Source organism: Schistosoma mansoni, chromosome W (genome assembly GCF_000237925.1).
Source record: "Schistosoma mansoni strain Puerto Rico chromosome W, complete genome".
Lineage (NCBI taxonomy): Eukaryota > Metazoa > Platyhelminthes > Trematoda > Strigeidida > Schistosomatidae > Schistosoma > Schistosoma mansoni.
Window position 1 is genome coordinate 5,279,663 of NC_031502.1, and position 25,858 is coordinate 5,305,520.

The following is a 25,858-nucleotide window of genomic DNA, read 5'->3' on the forward strand; positions in this document are numbered from 1 at the left end:
TACTTTTTCCCATCTCCGATTTCAATGCTGTATGCGGGACAGTTTCCATAGACGGCCGATTGGCGAAACCTCGAGAACTAGAATTCATGAGAATAATATCTCTATTGATCGTTGTGAAATTGCCGTAGTGCTTGAATACAAACGTGTTTTGGTGCAACTACACATTTCTTGAACATTAAGCAGTTCTGCACGATACGTAAAGGTTCGAAGTTATGAAAAAGTTGTTTTAGTTCTCCATCGAGAGGTTTCTGTAACTATTGGTTTATGACATAACCGATCGTTGGTTAATGCAATTGGTATGTTCACAACTAACTGTGGTAAAGCTTGAAAAGTTGATGTCCTACATAGTCTTCTGTAGATAGGTTAGCCCTTCAGTTAAACTAATTAGAAAGTATCAGAATGAAATATAAAGTCTTGCCAAATAGCGTGATATTAACTATTAACAAAAAATTTCGAATAAATTTAGTGTTGGGTAGATTGTTATAAATAAATAATACATTTGTAATATCCCAATGGGTACGAAAATTAAATTTTCTGACGTTTTGTAACCCAGTGTAAGCCGCTTCTTCAGAGAATAAATATAGTTGAACGAGCCGGTTAATTGGTTTTCTCCAACAATGAATTATCACTCGTTGTAGTACGTATCCCATTCGATGACTGAGTATACCTCAAACATTTTATTTGTTCTAGGATGATAATGTGTACTTTTTGTCAAACAGTAAAGATCAAACAGTTAAGCTATGGGATACAAGAAAGTGCCGGGAATCGGGAAAAGAAACTGTAAGCAGCACCTACTATTTTTAATGATATTGTGATTAACGGTATTGATTTTATTGCTCTGTTTTTTTAAATTAAGTCTGTTTATATACGTTATAAGTTATTTGTTAAACTAACGATCACAAATAATTCTTGTTTTCATAATACAAATCATGAATTAATCTTAGCTAGATCATCATTGGAAACCTGAAAGAACTGGACAGGTGTTCTGTTTTAGTATGGGACATCTCAGCAGTGTGCACTCATGAACCTCGATCCGGAAATAGAATCCAGGACCTTCGTCTAAAACATGTAACTTCCAGCATAACCTAGTCGACCTATTTGGGCGTTAAAGTCTATTACAGTCAGTACGTCTCTTGAATAACTTTCTTGATAACCTTAGGAAACTTTTGATGAAACCTAATTTTAATTTCATGTGACCTGGATCGTAAACAAAGACTACGTAGAGCTGACTAACTACATCTCTTTCTTTGAGTTCCAGACAATAGCACTGGCTTTTGTAACGTAGTCTTAGAAGTACCTGGTTCGCTTCGAAATCAATCTTACATCTACGTCTGCAAACTACACAAGGAACTTCTGTCGTTTATGTGGATAAGTTCGAAGGTTAATCACTCTGATATTCCATATTGGCTGCATTAAGGCCTAGAGAATAAAAATATTTGGGTCTTGTTTGCACGTTTCAGAAACAAAGTGGTATAATGAATTGCGATTCTACAGTCTTTGTTCGACCTATGTTTCGAATACTAAACACCTTAATATTTAGCTTGGGGTGGATTTTCTGGAGCTCGGGGCTGGCGATTCGTAAACTCGTTATCCGTGGCTTTTAATCACAAATACTTTAAAAACTTTTTTTAGTTGTCTTTACAACAGTTAACGGCTATTTATCTTTAACTGTCAACGTTTTAGGTTAGCTCTTCCCTCACAACATTTCTTCAACTCATCTTTCATACACTAGATAAGATAGTGTAGAACATACATGTTTCGGTTCATGGAAGTATAATTTCAATGTTCTTTTCGCTTCAATCTGACTCATAATGTAGACAAGGAGGAAAGCTCTTTGTTTTGAGTTTTACATTATTAACCATGACCACAGATTAATCTTTTTTGGTGAGCATCCGTCAGTAAATAATTTCGTCAATAGAATTTGTTAGTTAAACAATTCGCAAATGGAGAAGTTGCTACAATATTTGAATAATTGGGAAAAAAACATAGGATAACAGAAATCCCTGCTGGTGATTTAAATAAATTTCCATCACTGTAATGCTTATATTAAAGAATATATATAAAAAAATCTTTTGTAGAGAAAGTTGTTGATTGATAATCTAATCACTAACGGCATTGTAAGTTAGTTATAAACTTGACGTGGTCTTTATAAATTATTTAGAGTTTTGTATATTAAGTACTTCTTCATGTGTCTATGCTATGAAGGTAGGATGTTATAATTTGGTTAACAAGTTTGAAGTTGCTGAACTGAATAAATCCAATGCTGGTCGATGGATAAAATACGATAATATGATTTAGCTAAGTGATAGGTGTCCCAGTTCGAAACGATATAAGAATGAATAACAGCAGCCTATTAGAATAGGCTTTTCTTCTCACAATACAGCATCTATATATGCAAATATTCAACACAAGAATAAACATAATCAGAAATCATTTCACAAATAAACAGCTGAAGGATGTAGGAACTATGGATTATTTATTCGCCAACGAAATTAATCCCTAATTATCAAGTTTAATTCCCTCTCCCGCTCATTATATCAGTCTACAGGAATGATCTTTTTCATTTCAATATCTTATGGTACAGAATGCATTATATATGTTTCGTTTAATGTAGTGTGATATTTCATCGTTCTCGGTAGTTTTTAGCACTTTGAATCTAGTTAGATTTTTATGATCTAATTTCATGACTGACCTCAGTCGGTAGTCACATTATTCTCTGTAATTGACCTTGTATCTATTCCACGATATTTGTTTGAATAGACTGAGTTTATTCCTAACCTTTAAAGAAGTGTATCGTATTCCCTAGATTCATCCGTTCATTTGGTAAATATGTGCTACTTCTTAGAGCCATTTCATTTAGAACCCTAACTTTTATTATATATGTTTTTTATTCTTATTGGGCCGGACTACACTAATATCTTTCAACTCTTAATAAAATATTTTCAGTGATTAAATTCGAATACTATCTTAGTTACATCTCTATTATTAATATTACTCTATTTTTATGTACTATTTTTATAAATCACAACAACTCCATGTATCATAAAATTCTCTGTAAATAGGTTAAAGTAGAAATCGATCATTAAGGGTTTTATCTATTGACTTAACTTCCATTGCAAGCATCAACAAGAACTGATTATTCAATTTTAAGAATCTGAAATACTCTACTATCAATGATATCGTGCTTATCGCGAGAATGTCAACAATGTAATCAGTATCAACCAAATATTGTTTAAATCCTATTCCAGTGATACAATAATGATTTTTTGAAAAAGTAACGTGTTACTGTTTATTAGGACTTGGTAATAATATATGCAATATATCTATACATCTATTTATCTGTTACTAGCAAAACATTCTGTTCATTCCTGTAGTTTACATTCACTGTTGTTTACAATCAAAATTGGCTTTAATAGCATTATCACGATGTTTCTTTGTGTTATTTTTTCACCTTAAGCGAATGACTCCTCGTTCTACTTGGGATTATCGAATTCATCCGATTCCACGTGGATGTAAGTTAAATTTTGTAGTTTATTGCAAAACATTTCCCAAAACTATATTTTTATTAACTGGTTGGTTAAAAAGTAAAAAACCGACACATTTATACCTGTCATTTATGTAGAGGTCTATTGTTTTGTTTCGTGTTCTGTCATCTGTTTCAGTTAATGCATAATTCTTGTAACTTCACCAATGTGACTATTCATAGAGAAATGAGTAAGGTAAGCTTTCCTGCCAAAGACCAGCGATTTTGCTTATAACTTAAAAGAATATATTGTTAAACCTTTATAATAATGACTGATTTTTTGTACAACAGTTATATCTATTAGGGCTGCCGATCAGCCTATGGTACTCACTAATTAAGGAACGATGAGCAATTCTAATACGAAAGGTTTTATTGCAGGCTGGATAAAGACAATTAAATTCTAACACAGGGAAAACTCGATATTCAAACTCAGTAAATATAGTAACGAAAGCACGAACTTCAAGTATACAGAGGATTAGCGAATTCAGAATAGTGGCAACTAGTCAGAAAAGGGCAAAGATCACGCGAAAATTCGAATTAAAACAAAATCATTCGTGTTTACCCTTCCTATTAATACTTTATGATTATTAAAAATAACTAAGTAATCTCACCTTAGCAAATATATATGTGCCTGAAATAACCGAGACAGTTATATGTAGGCTATAACCTTATTTGAGTAAACTACTGAATCTTAGTAACGCGCTCACCATTTAACCTTTCATAGCATGAGCTAACTGACATTGACATGATATTGTTTCATAGTGGCTATCGAGTATAAAATTCATTTTGATGCTTACTGGAACACTTCATTTTTCGTTGTTTCTTTTCACATAAGGATTAAATGGTGGAAAGAATTTCCAATATGTACATGTACTTACATTCAACAAAAATGTGTATTTCTCAAATTAATCGAATGCTTACTGGCTAAAGAATTCGAAAATATTACTAAAGACCAAGCTTGTATTCTTTGTGTTACACGACTCATGATAATTCAGAATCTATCGTTCCGAAATATGATATCTCTGGATCGAGTTCGGCGAGTTGCTGTGTTCGACCATCGTTATCTCTGAAGGATTTTTTGATTTTCAGTGGCAACACTATCCTTAGGTTCGGCAGTGTATGTTCGACCTCAGTGTCGATAATTCAATTACTGTCACCGGCTTGGTTGCTCGGACATGTTTTATGAACGTCATCCCAGTGACTTACATATCGTGTATTTAATGCCGACGCTAGTACTGGTTGGAAAAGCAGATAACTAACTAGTTTATGTTATAGCATCGTGATATTATTAAATGAAAGCTGTATAGGACTGTCATCTGTCGGTTCATCTTGATTCTCTGGTTTGGGGTTCAAGAGATGATGAGAGTGGCTCAAGACGTTATTAGACACGACCCAGAAAAGAAATCAATGGCAATCTTGCTGCGGTTTACTTTTACATTCTTGATAAAAAATGAGAGGAACACCCCTAGCTAAAAGAACTATTTATATATGTATTTTAACCAAACTCTTTCTCTCATTAACCTATTTTATCGGGTTATCAGCTTTTGATTTTACTCCTTTTTCTATCTTTTGACAATTACATCTATTTATTGACTCGGTTGGTATGTGGTAGTGGAACTAAAATATGAATAATCGCTAAGTGTGGACAAACAGGCACCTAGTCTACTGATTATTAAACATGGGATTTCCTTTCCCCTCACTGGTTTCGACTCCGGACCCACTGAATGTGATCGCTTGTAGTTACATTGAATAAAGTTTTATCTAGTCTCAATCTGGGCCGTGAATCCTATATCTGATACAACGTGACTAGACTTATTGTTTTAACATGTTTTCGTAGTATACTTGGGAGAGCAAAAAATATTTTGAACTATCTGTTATATCAGTGGTACATATTTATTCTAATACATAATTGTACTGGTATTCATGTGCACGGAGTAAACTTGACAGAATTTGATTTTATAAATAGCCAATAAATAATTAATAACAAAATTCTATAAACTTTTTTACATCCAATTTTACTATTCCAAGATGTTTTCCGTTCAATATGATTTTTCTAACACTTCTACATTTCGATGTTTACGATGTTTTATTATACCTAGATCCGGTACCTTTCAAACAAAATCCTTCCAAACCTATTCGAGGTGATAACTCTGTGCTTACACTTTCTGGACATAAAGTTCGCAACACTTTAATTCGAGCACGTTTTTCTCCTGCATTTAATACTGGACAAAGATTTGCTTACTCTGGAAGTGCTTATGGTAATTGGTATATATGGGATTTGTATTCCGGAAAAGTTGTAAGTCATTCTATCTCCTCTTTATCTGGTAATTTGTCAATTTCTTACAGTCTTTTTTTCAATGTAGACAACTCTTTTCGTGACTATTGGTTGTTTCTTGAAATCTTAATACATTTGTATCTTTAATACCTGTTATAACGCTCGGCGTTTCCTCGTCTTTACGAATGGGACGTTAATTCGCCTTAGACGAATATCTACACTAGATTCCCTCCGAGTGTCTATTCTACAGGACTTCAACACAACTCAGATCAAGAAGATGTGTTTAGCCTGACTAAAACGTAAATATATCTCCAAACCAAAAGCCGAAAACAATCCAACAACAATCAATAAATAATAAGGGTAAGAGAGAATACATAACTCACCTAGTACCTGTCAGACAATCTACTAGTCTGACTAAGCAAACTATCAATCATTATCATTCTCGCTCACACACTAATACCGTAATGAATCATTTCCCAATTTACTGAAACTGATTCCTTCGTTCTTTCGATAGTTACAAATGTGTTCTGTTTTGACAGAATCACAACGATGATATACGACAGTTTCAAACGTAGATGAAAATTAATGTTCATGACCGAACGTATTCAGCTCATTTAAATTAGTTTAATAGGTCCATTTCAAGTGATTTGTGTCCAGCCAATAAGTACAGACAGACATTTGTGGCATATCATATATTTGTGTTTTGATTTACATCTTTACCTTTTGTGCTTTTCTTATTATATATATATATTCACAAATGTTTATCTACAACATTATTATAATACAACAATACAGTTTATACTATATTGTTTTGTCTTATAGGTTAAACACTATTCATGTGGTGGGCATACAATACGTGATATAAATTGGCATCCATATGAACAGCAAATAGTTACATGTGGTACAACGGGTGATATAAGTTGTTGGGTATATAATCGGAGTAAAACTACACATCCCAAGAAAAGATCTCAGAAAAAACAAGAAAGCAAACATTTAAATTCTTCTTTTCTGCCAATAGTAGAAGCTGATGACGAAACATTTAATGAACTACGTAAATTAGCTAAAGCTGGTTTAAAATATCGGGTAACTGAGTTGTTGTTTTCATTATTGGTTATTTTTAAACATGAAAATTTATAGAATTGCTGTTGGTACGGAAAAGTGTTGTGAATATTGTATATGTTTAAAAAAATCCTTTGACAATAAAGTTACTTATTTAGGTAGAGATGGACAAAGACTTAGTTTATGAGGACATTGATAATTGGATTAAGTCATGTAAGTATAGACTACTTAGTTAGAGTTCTCGTAGTTATCATAACCAATAGTTGAAGTGACACGGCCCAGAATCATTAATGCCACAGATGCATTTTTTGTTTGAAAATGCTTGTACTTTTTATTCTGCGAATTCAGTTTCTCTTTTTGGATCATATTGTTTCTACTCACCCATTTTCTGCCACTCTGACATTTCTTGCGATAATTTCTTTCGGCCGCGTTAATGCCATTCGACAGCTTTAATCAATGTGCCAGGTTCTACTTCACTCGATTGACTGACTTATCGAATGAACGAAATACAGATCGGTGTATACGGTTGGCTTTAACCTTTACTTGAGATGTGGCAGCTCATGATACAACACCATTTTAGTTAAAATACAAGGGGTGCGATTTGAGTATGCCATATTTTCTAATCACTATCCTACACCTCACCTAAGATTATTTTGTAGAGATTCTCAATTCGACGTCTATAAGATATACGTATAAAAAGAACTTTATTATAACTATTACGACTACCATTTTTTACGTACACTATTCAGTAATTGGATAGTGGTCAGCGTCGTTAATATATCTGTCTCTGAAATCTTGGGATAGTTGAAGATGCTAAATACAGTGTCAGACAATTAACAACAGTTTTCTGACAAATAATCGTCTCCATCTATGTAAGGTTTCACCAATATCTCAATAACAACTCAGAGCTCGCTAAATGAAACAATTCTCCGTTAATGAATTCTACTGTATCAATAATTACCATGTCCACAATGTATACATCTTCAATGTCAGTTCGATGTACAGAAAAAGTATGGCAATTTTGTTTGTCATACTTTTAAACCTAGGTTACTTATTGAAGACGTTAATATTCATGCAGCACTAAATGCTATCTAACGTGTTTAAGTCATGATTATCTTCTCTATTGACCAAATACTCAGTGCAACATTAATGGCCACTCTAATGTTCTATACCAGTCAGTTTTCTGTCTAACTTCATCAATCTATTGCTGTGTATCCATTAGAATGACGCATATTTGTGAGTGTTTTGTAAAACAAGTTTTTAACAGCCCAAGATATTCGTTGTGCAATCTTGCTCTTGTCAGTGAATTGTATCGTGCTATTTATCATGCATTTAGTTGATTTTGCCTACTGCAATCTTTAACATCCATGTAAACCATTCGAGATATAAATAGAAAAATAACTATTTATCAAGTATATTTCTGTAGAATTACGACATGAACATGCGAATTAACAATCTTTAATTTACCTAAACTAAATCTACAATCAGACTTAAAATTTCGATTACTAGTGAATTTATTTCAAAATAATAATGGACTTCAGAAATTTATCCATGTATCACAAATATAGACTGTAATAACTATAAAAAAACTATCAAAAAACCCGCTCTGTTGGATACATAGTGTGCTAGCAGTTACTGAACGTTTTGTACTCTGTATTTATATGAGTAACCTTTTGTAAATTTAAATTCCCGAAATTTCTCTTTTCCCAATCCTCAGGTACAAGGAATTTTTGAACGCCACAAGTCATCAAGATTATCCCGCTTTATTGGTTCTAGCGATTCAGAAGATGAAGATTTTATTATTGGTTATGAATCAGATGAAAGTTCCATTTTTCCATTTGATCGTTATTATTCCTCTATTGATGGTATATACTTTGATGAATACTATGAAGATATGGATTCGGACTTTTATCCACCATCTGATGATGAATTTCTTTTCGATACAGAATCATATATACCTCCATTAACACGCAATCAACAGAGACATTTGAATCCCGATGAAGAATTAACTGCTGAATCTGTTAATAATGGATCCACAGCTAGGAATTCTCAAAGACCTAGCACTAGACCAAATACTCGCGAAACAAGATCAGCAATTCAAAGACGAAACCAACAAATTACTGCACAAAGGAGTGTTCGTCGTTCATCTAGGAAACGTACACGAGGAAGATCTAGGAACTAGAAACATTATTCTTATTATCCGTATAGATTATCTCATGCACATTTTCCATATTTGTTTTAATAAAATTACACATTTGTGTTTCGACACTTGTTTCTTTTTTTTCACAATCATGAGATTAGAATATGTTGTCTAAACTAAGATAACTAGAAAAACCTGTGCAATCAATGCTATTTCTGCAGTCTACACAAGGTGATTTTATTTATGTAAGTAGAGTTTGAGAATAACAGTATTTGTGCATGAGAATTATTATATACTGAATACGCAATAACTAATTATTCTATCGATTCTTTCTTCACTCTTAGTCTTGATCAGGAGATTCATACATGAAACACTAAAACTAAATTTACTTTGTATTGGTTGTTTGAATCTCCTCATTGATGTTTAGAACTGTTATTGATCGGTCACTTATTGACATATGTGCATCCTGTTCAGGTTGCCTCGATATTGACCTGAGTTACGAGCATTATAAACAAGCATGGATGGTGGCTAACAGTCGAATCCAAGACGCGCGTTCCGTCCTATTCGGAACTCGTCAGCTGGATGTGACTGCATCTCCATTGCACAAGCTAGTGGCTAAGTGGATAATGCAATGGAGTTTGGAGCGAAAGGTACTGTGTTCGAGTCCTGGAGTGAACGTCAACTCTGGAATGCAGGTACGTCCAGCCGGACGAGACACAGGTCCTGCATTCAACTGTTAGCCATCATCTATCTCTGTTAAATTATCTATCGTGAATTCGAGCGTGAACAACAAAAAGAAATTAAATAAACGCTTCAAGTAGAATCATTTGCTCACATAGTTTTTTTGCTAGAAAAGATCCTGTTAGGTTCGATTAGATGACACGGTTCCTATAGTTTTTTTACTGGTACATAGACATTAACTTTCGATCAACCAAGCCAAATTGATTTTTCTTATTATCAAAATGAAGTGACAGTGTTCACAACTTTCAATAAAGTGATTGTCTGAATAAATACACTCTCAAAACCTTATAATTATTTTTTGAACTCAATCAATGAATGATAAAAAAAAACTAAACAGTAGAAGAATATTTTTTACAGTGAATAAAATATATGTACATATTATCTTTAGTTCGCACAAATATTCGTAGTCATGGACGTTCACATAAAATGATCTGTAGAGGACGCAGAAATAGACGTGTTTGTAGTGTTTAATATACATGGGAGGAAAAGATTTACATTGATTTTTATCGGCTATTCAGTTCTCGTCTTGAAGAAATTGTCTGATACACAGAGATAACATGAATAATAAATATACATAAAACTATGATATCATCTAAAATTCCTATGAAACCGGCAACTACATCCGGAATAAAATCGAATGGTGTAATCAAATAAAACAAAACGCATAAACCCAACAGAGTTAAACGGATTTGCATCAAAGCGAATGTGCCTTCACCACTAAGTAATAATTGTATAAATCCGTAAACAAATAATGGAATGTCTTTAATACGATCAATTATCTGGAAAAGAAAACAGTCGAATATTATTTGATAATTGTGGAGGGGAACGTAATAAAAAACAACCACTTAAGCTACTACTCTATAAACGAATTTATTGTTATAAAGATTACTTGATAATTAGATAGTGGTTCAGTAGTTTAAAGGCTAAGGGACGACGATTTTTCGTTCCATCCTGGTGGAGCCGTGAATATGCACTATTACAGTCCCGAAATAAGGCAAAACAACTGTCCATCGTTCTTTAGTTCTCATTAGTTGTTACACTAAGACCGGGAAGCGATGTTAACTATGAAATCCACAAACCCACTCCCATAGTGATGGTAATTGTCTGCTGTCAAGAAAGTGGGAAAGTCTCAGTAGAGCTATCTCTGTAGACTGCGTTGTAGAAAAACACACTTCCAGTGTACCTTGCTTTCTCTAGTTAGGACATTGAACAAGTTATTCAAAACAAACAAATATGGAAGAGGATAAGAGCTAGTTCCATTTTAAAATAATGAAAATTCTGTAAAATATCTTATTAACACTAAATACAATAAAATCACGTCGAAATTTCACTGATATTACATTATTCGTAACAGTCTGGAAAGTTGGATATATGCATGCAACTTCATATGTTCCATCATATTAGGAAATCACAAATAAAATAAACGTTCAACTATGGTATTCTATCTAATATCTTTCTTAGATTGTTTTTATCTGCTCAGACGAACTGAACCGTATTTTTTTCCGGTAAATTTATTAAATATATAAAAATTTAATTTGAAGTCATTGCTCGTCACACACTCTCCTCAATCTATCTAACAATTATACTCTAACTAGTAACTGGCTTTAAGGTTTTGCTGAAAAACACTACTGTTGTACATACATATATATTGGAAGCAAATTAGTTATAACTGGTGGTGATTACGGTTAAACGATCTAAATATTCATGTTTAAGTTGACAATTTGCAAGCCATGATCAATTTACTTGTATCCTATTTAGAGGTTTCAATGTTTTCTGTTGACTACTTGTAGCCAATTTACACTAAATATTTTTGGAGTGAACGATATGAAATTTTGTCACAGTCTGCAAATCAGAATAGGTGGCTTTATTCAATAACTAGTAGTAATCATACAATGTAGGTTGTAATTATTTGTAAGTTGAACAGAATACACGCGACAATAGTATGGATTACGTTGTGACGAACATGGAGTACATTTGAAGAGAATAAAAAAAATCATCATAACAAGAGTAATATATAGTAGGAGCGACAGTTTTGTTGATAACAAATACGAAATAATTTTAATTCTTTCAGTTAAAGTAGTTCTCACACTTATAAAGAATGTAAAAGTAAACCGCAGCAAGATTGCCATTGATTTCTTTTCTGGGTCGTGTCTAATAACGTCTTGAGCCACTCTCATCATCTCTTGAACCCCAAACCAGAGAATCAAGATGAACCGACAGATGACAGTCCTATACAGCTTTCATTTAATAATATCACGATGCTATAACATAAACTAGTTAGTTATCTGCTTTTCCAACCAGTACTAGCGTCGGCATTAAATACACGATATGTAAGTCACTGGGATGACGTTCATAAAACATGTCCGAGCAACCAAGCCGGTGACAGTAGTTGAATTGTCGTCAATGAGCACGGACGCATATCGGTGAGCCTCATTATTACTGATGTTGTTATAGTTGGATACCAGCAATTCTTCAAAGATCGTCGAACACAGAGAGTTGCCTACCATCTTCAATTTGGAGAGGTTTAACAAGCATACAAGAAAACTGCTCTCACAGACGCGTCGTTAGCAAGGTCTTGCACAACCAGACGAACACCCCGACGGCATCAAAGATGACCTAGGTCGGTATAAGTCAGTTTTGTTTTTATTATACGTAGAATGATCTCATCAGTCACGCCAACACTAGCACTCATACAACTACCCAGATACACGAACTTTCCGACTACTTCTAACGGCTCACTTCCAATTGTGAGTGATGAAATAGGCTTGAGTATTATTGTGCACATTAAAGACAATATCATCCACAAGGTCGGGGAGTTTCTTCTGGTAACAATAACTAACTTCATCAGAGCTGTTCCCAGTGTCATCGACAGTAAAGTTGCAGAGGAATGGTGGGGTTGGATAACTCTGCTCCTTAATGCCCTGGTACGGCCGAGAATGGGGAGAGTCCACTCTCCCTCTCTCAAAATGCTCTCACATAGACGCGCGTATATAGCCTCCGCCAGAGAAGTCTTACTCACTGCCTTCTTGTGGCACTACTGTTGTTTACGAAAGTGAGAGAACGAAAAGCGAATGTCCGATACCTTAACCGGGTTGGTGAACACGGAAATTCCACCTAGGGGAGTGGGAAAACCCTGATTCCAAACCAATCGTGCACATGGGCTCCAGTATCCTGAGGGAACAAATGTCGTATGAATCAGTCGTTGGTCATCATGTGGTTATCATGTGTCTGCATCTCCTCACGATGCTCTACTGCATTGTGGATCAGATCTTTAGGTCAAAGGCTCAGGGTGTGGCCCCCTAATAAAACCACCTGTTTCGGTTTGAGCACCTAAGCAGTATTCCAGCCCTCACACTTAAATGAGATTTGTATGGTGCATATGTATCTGGTGCCCCTTTGTACCAATATTTATGTGTTTAAATAAATAAATAATAAATACCTCACTGCTAGAATGAAACAGTGAAGAGAAGTGGTTGTATGTTTTCACTCTGTCTGAGGTCTTTGTATATAAGGGCTTCAATATGCTAGTGAACTTTCCAAGCACACTCTTCTTCACTAGACAATCATAAAGCACACTTCTGTCCAACACATCGAAGGTGGTCAGTCATCAGGGTAGCTTTCGAGTTCAGTCAACAAAAAGGCATACATTCATAGTCGAATTTTATGTTTCGTTTTAATTGACAACCAACTACAAATTTCACACCTGGAATACGATAGAGTCAACCATAGAGAATAGTGAGAAATATCAACCAAATAGGTTGCTCAAATTAATGTCAATCAATAGTGTAAACTGACTTTTAATTATCTGAAATCTCGATAAAACTATATAAATAATTTGGTTATTAAATGCATCGTAAAAATAATTTACGGTACATTCCAAGTTTATTAAAAGTATTCTGAACTGAAGTAATTATCAGAAAAATGATAAATATACTTTTTATTTACTTTCTTTAAACAAACTTACTGAAATCGGTTCACCTGAATGCCAACGATTAAATAATCGTAAATCTGCTTCAATTTTTGATCGTCTGGTGCTCTCATGTTGCAACTCTTCTGCAGTGAATAATTTAGTCAATGTTGAAACCTGAACACCACATAAAAAGTAAATAAAAATTTAAGATAAATCATCTGTAACTAAATAAGTTATAAGTTATGAATCATAAATATTGATTGATTATTTCAACGGTTTTATAAGTGAATCACTAGTCGAAATGTGATCAACCAAACAACCACTATCCAGAACAAGTTAGTAAACTAGCAGCACTGTATAAAAATCTTTGGATCAATATAGTCATTTGTGATAAATCTTCTGACTGAACGCTTAAATCGGTTTCCTGAGCACCTCTAGTAACCTTAGACTAAACCTACATGACATGAAACGTAGAAAAAACACCTTACTCCAAGGTCAGCTTGTGTACAGAAAATCGAGGGTATATATAGTATTTCAGATGGCCTTGGGCTTCTGGAGGATTCTGTAACCTTACTAAACATAATAGCAGGATAGGTAATCATCAAATCAGAAATATGACACGTAACGCCTCAATTTCTAGATGTTCTTGAGAAACTTCTGTTCAATGCTGATTGGGTAAAATGTTTCCCAGTGTTTTAGGGCCGCTGTAGGCTTTTCCCGAGGAATAGTTTGGGTCACGTGAGAAATTCGGTAGTAACTGAGGTGGATAAAAGTCTGCTATTGATGATATATATATATATATATATATATATATAATAGGCTCATCCGATTCTTTTGATAAAAATGGGTATACATGGAAAGAAGTCACTATTCCCCTTATAGTCTTCACTTTCACTCCTTAATTTCTATTTATCGCTTGATAAATAAATCCTTGTTAGACTATTATGAATGAATATTTTCCAAATAACTAACAGTTTTGATTACCCAATAAACACATTCAATCACCAACTGGATAGTGGTTCTACCTTCTGAAATTTATTCCGTCAAGATATGAGAATTGATTCTGTGACGAAACTACTCGTCTTATTAGTCAGTTTTGTTTTTATGACTATATCTCTTATATATTAGAACTGCTTAAAAAATTCAAGTGTCTATTAAATTTTTGAGGTACATCGTTTACAATTTTTAGCCATTGATTTCTGAAATTTTCAAATAACATTGAAATTTCACGATTCACGAAATGTACAATCTGATATACCTACAGACTTAGATCATATGATTTCAATCAGTAATGAACTATCATATTGTTTAGCAGAAACAACATTTAAGTATGTTTGCTCTGTTACGAAAGATTTAATATTTTGCCGTGACCGCTTATGTTTATCTGATTTAATTAGGTTGCTAACTTTAAACAAATTCAGTCTAGTACGAAACCAGTTCACTTTCGAATCCCAAAGTGTTGATATTGATCTATTTGGCCGAGGTATCATTATTTGTCTACGAAATTAGTAAAACAAAACTTTATTTACATTTTCACTTAATCAGTCTTGAAGATCCTGTGTATTTTATCCAAATCCAACCCAAGAGGAGGTATCGTAACTACGGTGCTGTGAAGTAACCTTCAAATACTAGCATAAATGTAATACAAATGAAATCCCATTTGGGAAAACTTTCAAACTTAAAATCAAATAACTATATTTATAGAAATTATAGGAAATTAGCAGCATCCTTCCCAATAAAAATGTCTAGTTAAAAGACCTCAAAGAGCTCTATCATTACAACACAAATGTATGAACTGACAATCAAGGCCCTATATGAAACCTTTATGACCAGCTAAGTAGTTTAGCCTGTAAATCTCAAGAGAATCAAAATTGGAGTAAAGTTAAAATAGTGGGTATAGTACATAGCATATTCCTAGACCAAAGCAGAGAAGCATAATAAATTTGGCATTTCAGATCATCGAAAGAATCGAGACATAATACTGATATTATTCTGGTTAAACCTGATAAAAAATCAGCCGTTGCTTTTATGAATTATATCAGATTAAAAAAATAAAAACAGTATCCAATTTCAGCAATGAAAGCAAATGTATTCCCGATGTTGACTCTGAGATTATGAAATTACGAAGAAAAGTCAACTCGAATTCAATAAAATTACACGAACGGTATTAATAAAAAAAATCTATTTTCAAAACCTATGGATTCGATGTAACATTTATATGGACTACCAAAATTTTATAAGCCCATTACCTTCTTACGTTCAATTCTATCCACTTGTCAGTCGTCTATGAAGTAAACTTGCAGAATAGTTGAGAAAAGTATTGAACCCTAATTGCGACCAATTTCCCAAGTATTATTTGAAAGACTCATTCTAATTAATGAATAGCATGCAAGCTAAGACAATGGGCGCTCTTGATGTAAACGAATTATTTGCAAATGTATCTCTAGGGAAGACTATTGATATTCTGTATGGCTATATTTTATTAAATAAGCTTCCATTCCTATTTCCTGTTAAAAGTCTTAAAGATTTATTATTACTGTTATGCTCTAACAATGTGAAATCACCTTTGGAAGGGGAGTTTATTTGACAGATTGATGGCGTAATTATGACAATTCCTGGCTGATGTGTTTATGGAATACGTAAAAAATCTAGCTGAAGACTAAATTCAAAAGATGTGTTTATGTAAGCGGTGATAAATGCGAAGATGTAAACCAGTTGTTTAAGGAACTCAACACAATTCAAAAGCATGCTTGTCTTACATGTGAAGAGATGAATAACCAGCTCCTCTTTCTAAATATACTAATTAGTGGAAGAATGATGGTTCCATCAAACATTCCGTGTAAATAAAGCCGACATGGATAGGACAACATTTCAGTTCACAAGTCACTGTCCGGTCCAGGACAGACGTAGGTTAATAAAGGGCTTATTCAGTGGAACTAATAGTATTCGCACTACAGATACTACTGAGGGAGGAGTAAAGCTCTTAATTGAAACATTGGTGAATGATAGTTGTTGATTAAAGTTTATAAGCCTATAGAAAGGCAGAAGTACGACGGGATCCAGTACGCTTTTGACATTCAAAAAGGGAGTCTATATCACACAATTATTCGGAGACAACTCTAATAGTCATATGATGGAACAAAGACTTAAACTAGCTATCAGTAAGACATTTTACGCAGCATAACTCATCACTATCGAAAAGTCAAGACTTATGTTTCACCGAAAACCCTAGCCTAAATAAAAACGAACTTGAGACCAGTATAGCTGGATTTAAACATTGTATGGACTTAACAGTTAATTGAATTCATGAAATCCCCAGTTATGAGCCACACGAATTATGTAAAACCTAATTTTACTGTCTTAGTGTAGAAACCTTCGCAGAAAGGACAGAGTTGGAACATATGAAATAATAGTTGGAAATTGGATGCGATAATCATGAAACTGGAGCTTCACAACAATACAAGACAGAGGGAAACGTCCAGTGAGTATGGAGTCAACTTCTCAACACATAACATCACTGTATAATGTTAGCATACTTGATACTTGCAAATCACAATGCAGAATAATAAATAGTTAAAAGGAACGCTGAAACATGTTTATGATAAAATATTAATCTTCACAAAGTAAACATGCTATCTAAAAACAGGCTTTCCTAAAAGTTTTTTTCCGCAATATATTAATTATTTCAAGCATTAATTAGATTGAAGGAAGCATTCACTGTTCATTAAGAAAAAAATTAATGAACTGAAGAAACATCAATTTTTACTAAGAGTAATTAATATGACTTTGTAAGCTGGCCATAAATTGTGGTCATAAATTTACCTAACGAGCACTAAAAGTTAAAAACGAGATTTAAAATTATCGTACTTACTTGTCCACGACACATAGGACAGGATATAACACGAGAATATATTGTCCGTTTCCAATGAAGAATAAAACACTCAGCTAAAAATTACAAATCATATATATTTAGATATATATTCAAAATGCCGAGCATAATCAAATTTTCCTACCACTGTAATTAAATCGTTATAAGGATAAACTAACCACTGAGCTGTTATCTTATCTATGAGCTTGCTTCCATGTCTCGACATACAATTATTTTGAACTTGTTAGCTTCCATACTGAAATATACACCACGGGTGAGCATGACCACCGAAGTAAACCGTTTCCTTTCATATGACTACAGTCAAAGTATGATACATGAAACACATCACTTTGTGGTTTTAAATGGGTGTTCACACCTGAGTGTCTTTCCAGTGGACGCAGTCTGTCCAATCTGGGGTTTAGGTACAGCGGTATAAATAAAACCACTGAGAGTAGAACTTTGTGTGTGTTTCCAATCCTAGAGTGACCCTAACAGAAATTTAATTGATTCTAACCTAACACGAGAAACATATATTTCCGTTACTCACCATTGTTGAAAGATGAAGACCAAACTTCATTTATGCATGAATCTGATCAGATGCGCTTTACCGAGGGGAATAGACAAGACTGAGGCGTCACTCAGTAAGGAGGTCCGGAAGTCGTACTGTGGGTTGTTGTGGAATGCCTTAGTGATTACACTAACTAAATATCAATAGTTTATAATTCTCCAGTGAAACTACTCATTACTGCTGGTTCCTATTGTCCTGAAACACCAAATATACCTCTTGACCAGTTATCTATAATGAAACTTGCGTCTCATGAGCGATATTTATGGTTCGATAGTCTATTTAGGTTCTGGGGCTTCCGGGCAGTATTTTAGCCTTCACACAAGTAGAATGACGAAGTGTGACACACGTGCATTTGGTGCCTCCTCGTACCAATGTTTGTGTTTAGATAAATAATAAATAAATGATTTAATATATTTGAGAAACCTTATTTTACCATTCACTTTTCCAGCATAGATAATAGTGACAAAGAATTATAGCTTAATTGACACAAAATGTATTTTTAACTATAACTGCTCCAGTAATTTGATATAGTTACATGGCTGTACGGATGGAGTGAAAAAGTCAAGCACATCATATTGAAATGTCTGTTTCCCGTTTTTATGACTGGGACTTCACAAGAAAAACCACAAGGTGCATATTCGAGTAGAAACATCTTAACGACTACACTTAGGTTTAGACTATGTATGGACAGACGATCTTAGTTACCACTATGACTTTGGTAGACTTAACCCCATGAACAGGCTATCTAAACAGTTATCTATGGTATAGAAGTAGTTTGTGGATATGAAGTTGTTTTACCTGTAAACTAAGCTCATTTAGACAACAGGTTGATTACAAGTGGTCGACCAGTCAGTTAATTTACTAATTCTTGATGATAGTAAACCTATAAGCTGCTAAATGTAAGGCCGATTACATTAGCGACTTGCTCTAAAAACGTCGAGCTAATAGTTATTTTTGCAGTGATACTTTAATTTATGGGATAAACAATCATACTTGAAGTAGTATATTTTGGGCTTGCCATCAGGAAGTATTTGTCCACACAGTTAAGTAGCATTAAAGCACTATGGCTGACGTCAGTCCGTGAAGGGATCCCTCACTTTAATTCTCAACCCTAACTTTTAACTTTAACATCGTTTCATTCTACACACTAATTTATGACCCTATTCCGACCTGAGTAAACGGTCAGATTTTCTCAAGGGTAGTTTGTTACATTTTGAAAATTATCCATATACAATGAATGAAGATCAAAATAAGAAATCAATTGCATAAATGGGTAGCAAAGAAACTAACATCTGAACCAATGCCTTACCACAAAAACGATGACAACAGTTTGTCTCAATCATGAGGGAAGGGAATTCCATACATATCGGGCAATCATAATCTGAATTGCTGATACTTCTTATTCTCGCCGAAGAGTGAGTAATTCGCCTAGGACGTGGGGGTGATCGAAAATATCCCCTACGGTCGCATGATTAATCCAACGATTATTAAGACGTGCATACCAAACGAATCCAACGGCAATCAAAAACAGAACAATAGCGGGAAGTGACATGAAAACGACGACATGGTCGTCTATTGCTTCCAGGAGAAAACCCATAATACAATGCTAAGGTATCTACGACTGGAAACAAACTCAATTCCGGTTCGTAATTTCAGCAGTCAACTTAGCAACCAATCAGAATGAGGCGGAGAACGTCACTTCCGCCATCTTCGCGCGTGATGCAAAATCCAAGGTCACATAACCCTGTATTGAGCGCCGCATACAACAATGTCCAATTTCTTTGTATAAGTCGAAAAAGCAAATATTTGTCCGACACTAGTTTCTTCAAGTCGAAATAATTTTCTCAGTCTTTGGCATAGCTCAAAGTAAAAAAATCTAGTCACTCAGCTGCAAAAAACTTAATAAATTTTTGTTTATTTGTAGGTGAATTTCCCTTCAGTCTAAACGATTCCAGTGACATTATAATTAAATGGGCCTGAGTCTACTTTTCATAATTTTCGAACGATTTCGAAAAAACGTTTGATGACAAACGGCCTAAAGGAGACCTGAAGGTTATGACATATTTTTATTTATAATTCACTGTTTGAAACACGGAACCCCATGTAGTTCCATATTGAATTCTGCTACAAGTGGAAATAAATTATTTCCCAATGTTCTCTCTCTAACCTCGTTCTCATATGCCAAGAACACTGATAAATATTAACATTTTTAGGTAGTCTAACATAGATAAATATGTATAGATAAATATCTGTCTTCGTCAAAGAATTTGAAATCTCTACTAAGCGAACATCATACTCCGTAGAAATAAGCTGCCTCTAAATCACAATGTAAAGCCATGTTAAATTCATGGCTTTCAGTGTCTGTCAGGTCACTTTTCATGGGCTTGCGAGAGTAATATTCCATTGGTGACGCACTGCTTAATATTTTTATGTCCATTATCCATTGATGTACATAAAGTAAAACATAAAACCAAACCCCAACACCCGACTATTTGACTTATTGGTAGTAGCCAGCCTAAAAATCATAATAATAAGCATTAAACCTTGTTACTCCTCAGACGTCTTTGAAAGCTGCAATTAAATTTCAATTACTTGAATGATGTCGGTATTTCGCTGTCATAGAGGGGTGATAAGTGTCAGATCTGTTTGATGCGCGCTTAGATTAAAAAACAGAACGTCATTAGTCTTCAGTAATAAGGATAGTAGGTTGATGAACCTGTGTTAATACTGACAGATTTCCTTCCAGTGAAGGTCCAGCTTCTTCTTGAAAATGTTCACTGATGGTGCTGATACCACTTGTTCTGGTAAAGCGTCCCAGTCATTGACCACTCGATGAGAAAAACGGGACCCCACCCTTAGTTTATTAGATCGCGGTTTCTGAACCTTCTTGCTATGACCTCGGAGATTATTAGTGCTGGAGGGAGCAAAAAGATAAGACATATTAACACCCAGATCATAATTAAAGATACGAAATGCCAGTATAAGGTCACCTCGTGTCCTACGATAAGATAAGGCGAAAAGGCTTAGACGTTTTAAACGCTCATCGTAGGGGAGTTTAGAAAAACCCTTTACTAATTTTGTCCCCACACTCTGGACACGCTCAAGCGATTTAGTATCCTTTATCAGACATGGGCTAGCTGCTTGGATACAGTATTCTAAGTGTGGCCTTACATAGGTGGGACATAAAATTCGAAACATATCATCGTCGAAGCATTTAAATGCTCTGCGAAGCGACCATAGCGCACGATAACCTTTGGAAGCAACCGCATTGCAGTGCGTAGTAGTTTTCAAGTCGTGACTTATAGTTACTCCTAAGTCTTTGTGCTCTTGCACGCGTGGAAGAGATGTGTAACAGCTCAGGTTGGTTGGTTAAGAGTTGACCCCAAACAACCAGGCATATGCTAAAACAGTATTGTTCAAGTATTCATTCACTTCCTTACCTTTTGTAAGCGTTATATTCCCTACTATCTTATATGGAATGTTGAGAGCCTTTGTTTGTCTGAACAAATAATCCCACGCTCCACTGTGACTGCGCGAAGATCGAAATAAAGACCTATTCACTACTTCTCTGGTTTCTTCTATCAATAGCACGAGGGTTACCTATAGGCACGAAAGATGTACCATTAATGGTATAGTGGTAACTAATATCGTGTCCGATGTGCGTGAACACGCTCTTCCTGGATTTAACTTCCAAGCCTCAATCATGAGCCCACCTAACTAATTCGTCTAAATCTGCTTGCAGATAACAACGATCAGTCTCATTTCTTATTGTTCTCCAGATTTTAACATCATCCGCAAACAATAACGTCGACGACTTAAGTAATAAAGGTAGTTCATTAATATACAGAAGGAAAAGTAAAGGGCCTAAGATGGTGCCTTTGGGCACACCACTTTTGACCGGTTTCTATTCGGATAGCGTTCCATTGACCCTTACTCTCTGTTTGCGGTCACATAAGAAGCTTCCTATCCATTCCTGTATAGCACCTGTTATTCCAAAGCTCGAGAGCTTTTGCATAAGACCTAAGTGTGAAACCTTGTCAAACGCTTTGCTAAAATCTATGAATATCACGTCGACAGACAGGCCGTTGTTTAGGGCAGCTGTCCAATTCTCTCTCGCAATGAGTAAGTTAGTTAAGCATGAATGCTTGTTACGAAACCCACGTTGCTCGGGAGTTAACAGACTGTACGAATCTATGTGACTCAGTAGCTTAGCCCGAATTAATTTTTCAAGCAACTTAACTACTATGCTGATCAGGCTAACAGGCCGGTAGTTAGATACGATCCGTCTCTGACCATCCTTAAATGTAGGACTAACTATGGCGTCTTTCCAGTCTCTAGGTAGTTGAGCGCGTGAAAGGGACATGTTGAAGAGCGTCGTGAGCGGTCTTGAGATAATGTCCGCGAGCGATGACAGCAAACGTGGGTGTAACCAATCGGGGCCCGGTATCTTACAAGGTTTTAGGTTAGTTATCAAAGGAAGAACAATATCCTCGGTCACGTGTACAGGTCCTATAGCTAGGAAAACTAGTTCTGTCTAGTTTTCACAAGACTGAGTGAAGGTTTCTGCTATTAACTGATGCTCTTTCTGCTTGCTCTTTGGACAAGCGAATTACAAACTTTCGGTTTATTGTTAGGTAGTTAAGATAGTATAACCTACCATATGGCATTCTGCAAAATGCAATTCAGTGTCAAAGGTGAAGTTATATTTGGCTAAACTGTTTGTCAGAAATACCATTTTAAGGGAAAAATAAAAGTTATACGCATAAGCTAAAGGACTGAAAGTCTTTATGTCAAAATTATAATGAAAAATGATTTTTATCGATGGAGATTGATGTTCTCACACATTACTATATGTATGCATAAATGCATACAAGCATACATACATACATACATTCATGTACAAGACTAACCTTCAACATGAATTATGACAACATGAACAGCCATTGCACGTACTTCATAAATTTAGTTTAGCAACCAACTGACGCAGTCATACAGGCTGGTATAAAAGAGATTTAGATTTAGAACCATTAAGTGTGTTTGTTCGCCTGAAAATTCATCTAATGATGGCATCAATATCCTAAAATTTTATCGAATAAGAAATCTATAATAAGAACAGACACTAGGCTAGTAAGCATTAGAGCGTCTGTAGATTTGTAGGAAAGAGATAACACGGACGAGTACAAAGCCACATAGGGAGTTAAGTATGCTACAGTGGAAGCAAATAAATACCTTAAATCAAGTGTTTTGCAAACACTCAAGACTGACGTTCTCCCTAATTTCAAGAAGTATAGTAGTTGAAACATCTTGGTTATTCATTATTATGAGGTCACGTCAGGGAATGACGTAAAAATAACATCTTTTTAGGTTTTCAGTCTGGAAATCTTCTTTTCCACACTTCTACGTACGAGCAGTTACATATATCTTTCAATAATGATGGATTTCTTCTTCGGACTAACAGCTGCAAAATAAAGGGAAACTAGTATCTTTCAGTTCCATTTTATCTATCATATATTCCTCACTACGAGAATAAAATGAGAACGTCATTGATTTTGCAACCAAACCCTCTGTGTTAAGTGATTTATTCGATGTTGAGATCCAGACTACTTGTTCACTATACTTATCTGATGTACGGAAGAAGATTTAGGCAACTGATGAAGATGTATCTTCATACATTCTTAAGGCAATTGAAATTATCAAAATTTCAATCACGAGTCAAAATTCTTTTATTCTTTCTCCCAGTTGATGCAATAAACCCTGATTTTAAGGTCATTTACATTGTTTTATGGCATAGCTATCTAAAGGCGGAAAGCCTCTTGACGTAAAAATACGTCATATCTTGTGGATTGGTCAAAATAATTGTTTCTTTCTTTTTTCATATGCAGGAAGTTTCATGCTGTTCTGCAGACACAACGAACGGTGTCACTCTGAAAATGAAGTTGGGCCGATGGTCTACACTCCATGTTGATAGAACCTGATTCACCAAGGTTTGAGACTTTGATGCTGGTAGTTACCCTCGTTCTATATGTTGGGATAGCCTGAATAGTGATTGTGATAGATTTTCACTCTGATGGTGGAGTGACACTGTTGGAGTGAGTAGTTCTCACTTAAGCAAACCCTCGTCCCAACATTTAACGGGAGATAATGGGAAATATAATGCTTGTGCAAAATAAGGAAGTAACTACATACTTAAGCTTTAATGTTTCGATGCAACCATAAGGTCTTCGGATAACTCTAAGCTACTTAACTTGTGCTGACGCATCGGCCTCCCCGAAGACTCATCTCCCATGAGAATAGAGCTTGCATCAATCCATTTTATCAGTCTCAAGACTTCCGAAGGACCTCGGCTTTCACCATGAGGCGTCATAACTCTTCTAAATGAAGACCTTTTGACTCACAGGGCAAAGTTTAAAGGGTTTGAAGTATTTTTCCGGTTAGCGCTTTTTAGGAAGTTAGTTTTCTACGGGATATGATCAATAAACCCAACCCTCCCTCTTTATCCGGGCTTGGAATCAGCAGTAGCCAATGGAGGGGCTACACGAGGAGTTATGCATCAATTTAATAAACAAAATGAAGTCAGTTCGGTCGCAGCACCCTTGTGAAGCAATAATATGTATCGTTCATTATTTGACCTCAATTTTAAGATCATTGACAAAGATCACCTGGTTGATGTTCTGAACAAGTCTGTAAATGTAAAATACTTCACTAGTCTTTTGTTTCACCTCAATGGCATTTATCTTCTTTCCATAAATTGTCGTGCGATACATGCCGTAACTTCCCTCTGTATGGGGGTCAGAGCTATTGGGAAAACGGGAAGTGATTAAGCGAAAGAAGAATGTCGAAGGAAATTCTGTAAAGGGCTACTCAACGTCTATCTGACGGGTCAGGGTTACTTCATGCTCCGGCTATCATGTGTTTACTAACCCGCCTCTTGATCCATCCAGGAGTGAAAATTAAAGAAAGGATTATTTAAAATTATATAAATATAAAATCATAGAAAAATTGTTGACGTGGTGGAAAAAATGTTAGTTATTTGGATTCATTTGAAGTCAGTGGCACTGCGAGATTTGTATAAGTTATCTGTAGGATTGACATTGTAGCAGTAGATAAATTCCCAAAATAAATAGCTCTGTAAGTCCTCGACATTGGATGCTGACCACATTAGGTTTATTAGAATCACCTAGTTGGGGGCTGTCGGTCATGCATCCGCACCAGATCACAAGTGGAAACGTCGTGCTTAACATCCCCTGAAATCACTAGCCAGCCTAGATAGGTCGATTCTGGATATATTGATAAGCTATCAAATATATCTTTGATTCTGACTTTTGATTTCATTAGGCGGGTACGATTCACAGTGGAAGATGCTGCTGACTAAAGGGTTATCAAACTCCAAATGCTTGTGGAATCTTCACTGGTGATCCCTACATGTTCTGGTACGCCAACTTGCAAACTGTGAGTCTCTTTATTTCCAGAATTTAATAAGTCATTGCTTTACTTTTATTTTTGCATATTGTGATTTTTTGTGTTTTTGGATATATATGTAATTTTTTCCTCATCCATTCTTGTACTTGGTATTTCACCATGACGAACAGACATCTAAGGTATTTAAGCAAAACACTATGGCTTCAACTGTATTCCAACAAATGCCCTTCCGGCCAGAAAACATGGAAGCTTGATTCTGCTACGCAGAAGCCGACTTCTACGACAACGGCGTGAACGACACACGTGCACAATTCATTGCAGTAGTAAAGGCACTACCGCGCGAATTCAACGGGTA

At 35.2% G+C, this 25,858-nt stretch overlaps 2 protein-coding genes across 2 annotated transcripts in view; one reads left to right on the forward strand and one right to left on the reverse strand.

The window, feature by feature from the left end:
* Nucleotides 1–9,122, forward strand: part of Smp_171670 (putative wd-repeat protein) — a 29,593-nt gene extending 20,471 nt beyond the window's left edge. Inside the window, exons 8-12 of the mRNA XM_018799991.1 lie at nucleotides 691–780; nucleotides 3,458–3,512; nucleotides 5,623–5,819; nucleotides 6,621–6,881; nucleotides 8,575–9,122. Coding sequence (XP_018653849.1) covers nucleotides 691–780; nucleotides 3,458–3,512; nucleotides 5,623–5,819; nucleotides 6,621–6,881; nucleotides 8,575–9,039 — 1,068 coding nt within the window. The 3' untranslated portion in view covers nucleotides 9,040–9,122. The remainder of the gene's footprint in view (nucleotides 1–690; nucleotides 781–3,457; nucleotides 3,513–5,622; nucleotides 5,820–6,620; nucleotides 6,882–8,574) is intronic.
* Nucleotides 9,123–10,241: 1,119 nt separating this feature from the next.
* On the reverse strand, nucleotides 10,242–19,681 carry Smp_171660 (hypothetical protein; the record flags this gene model as incomplete). Its single annotated transcript, XM_018799992.1, has 5 exons — nucleotides 10,242–10,517; nucleotides 13,703–13,822; nucleotides 17,520–17,593; nucleotides 19,394–19,542; nucleotides 19,587–19,681. 5 exons carry the CDS (start codon nucleotides 19,679–19,681, stop codon nucleotides 10,242–10,244), a joined length of 714 nt encoding a protein of 237 aa, XP_018653850.1.
* Between the last annotated feature and the right edge of the window lie 6,177 nt (nucleotides 19,682–25,858).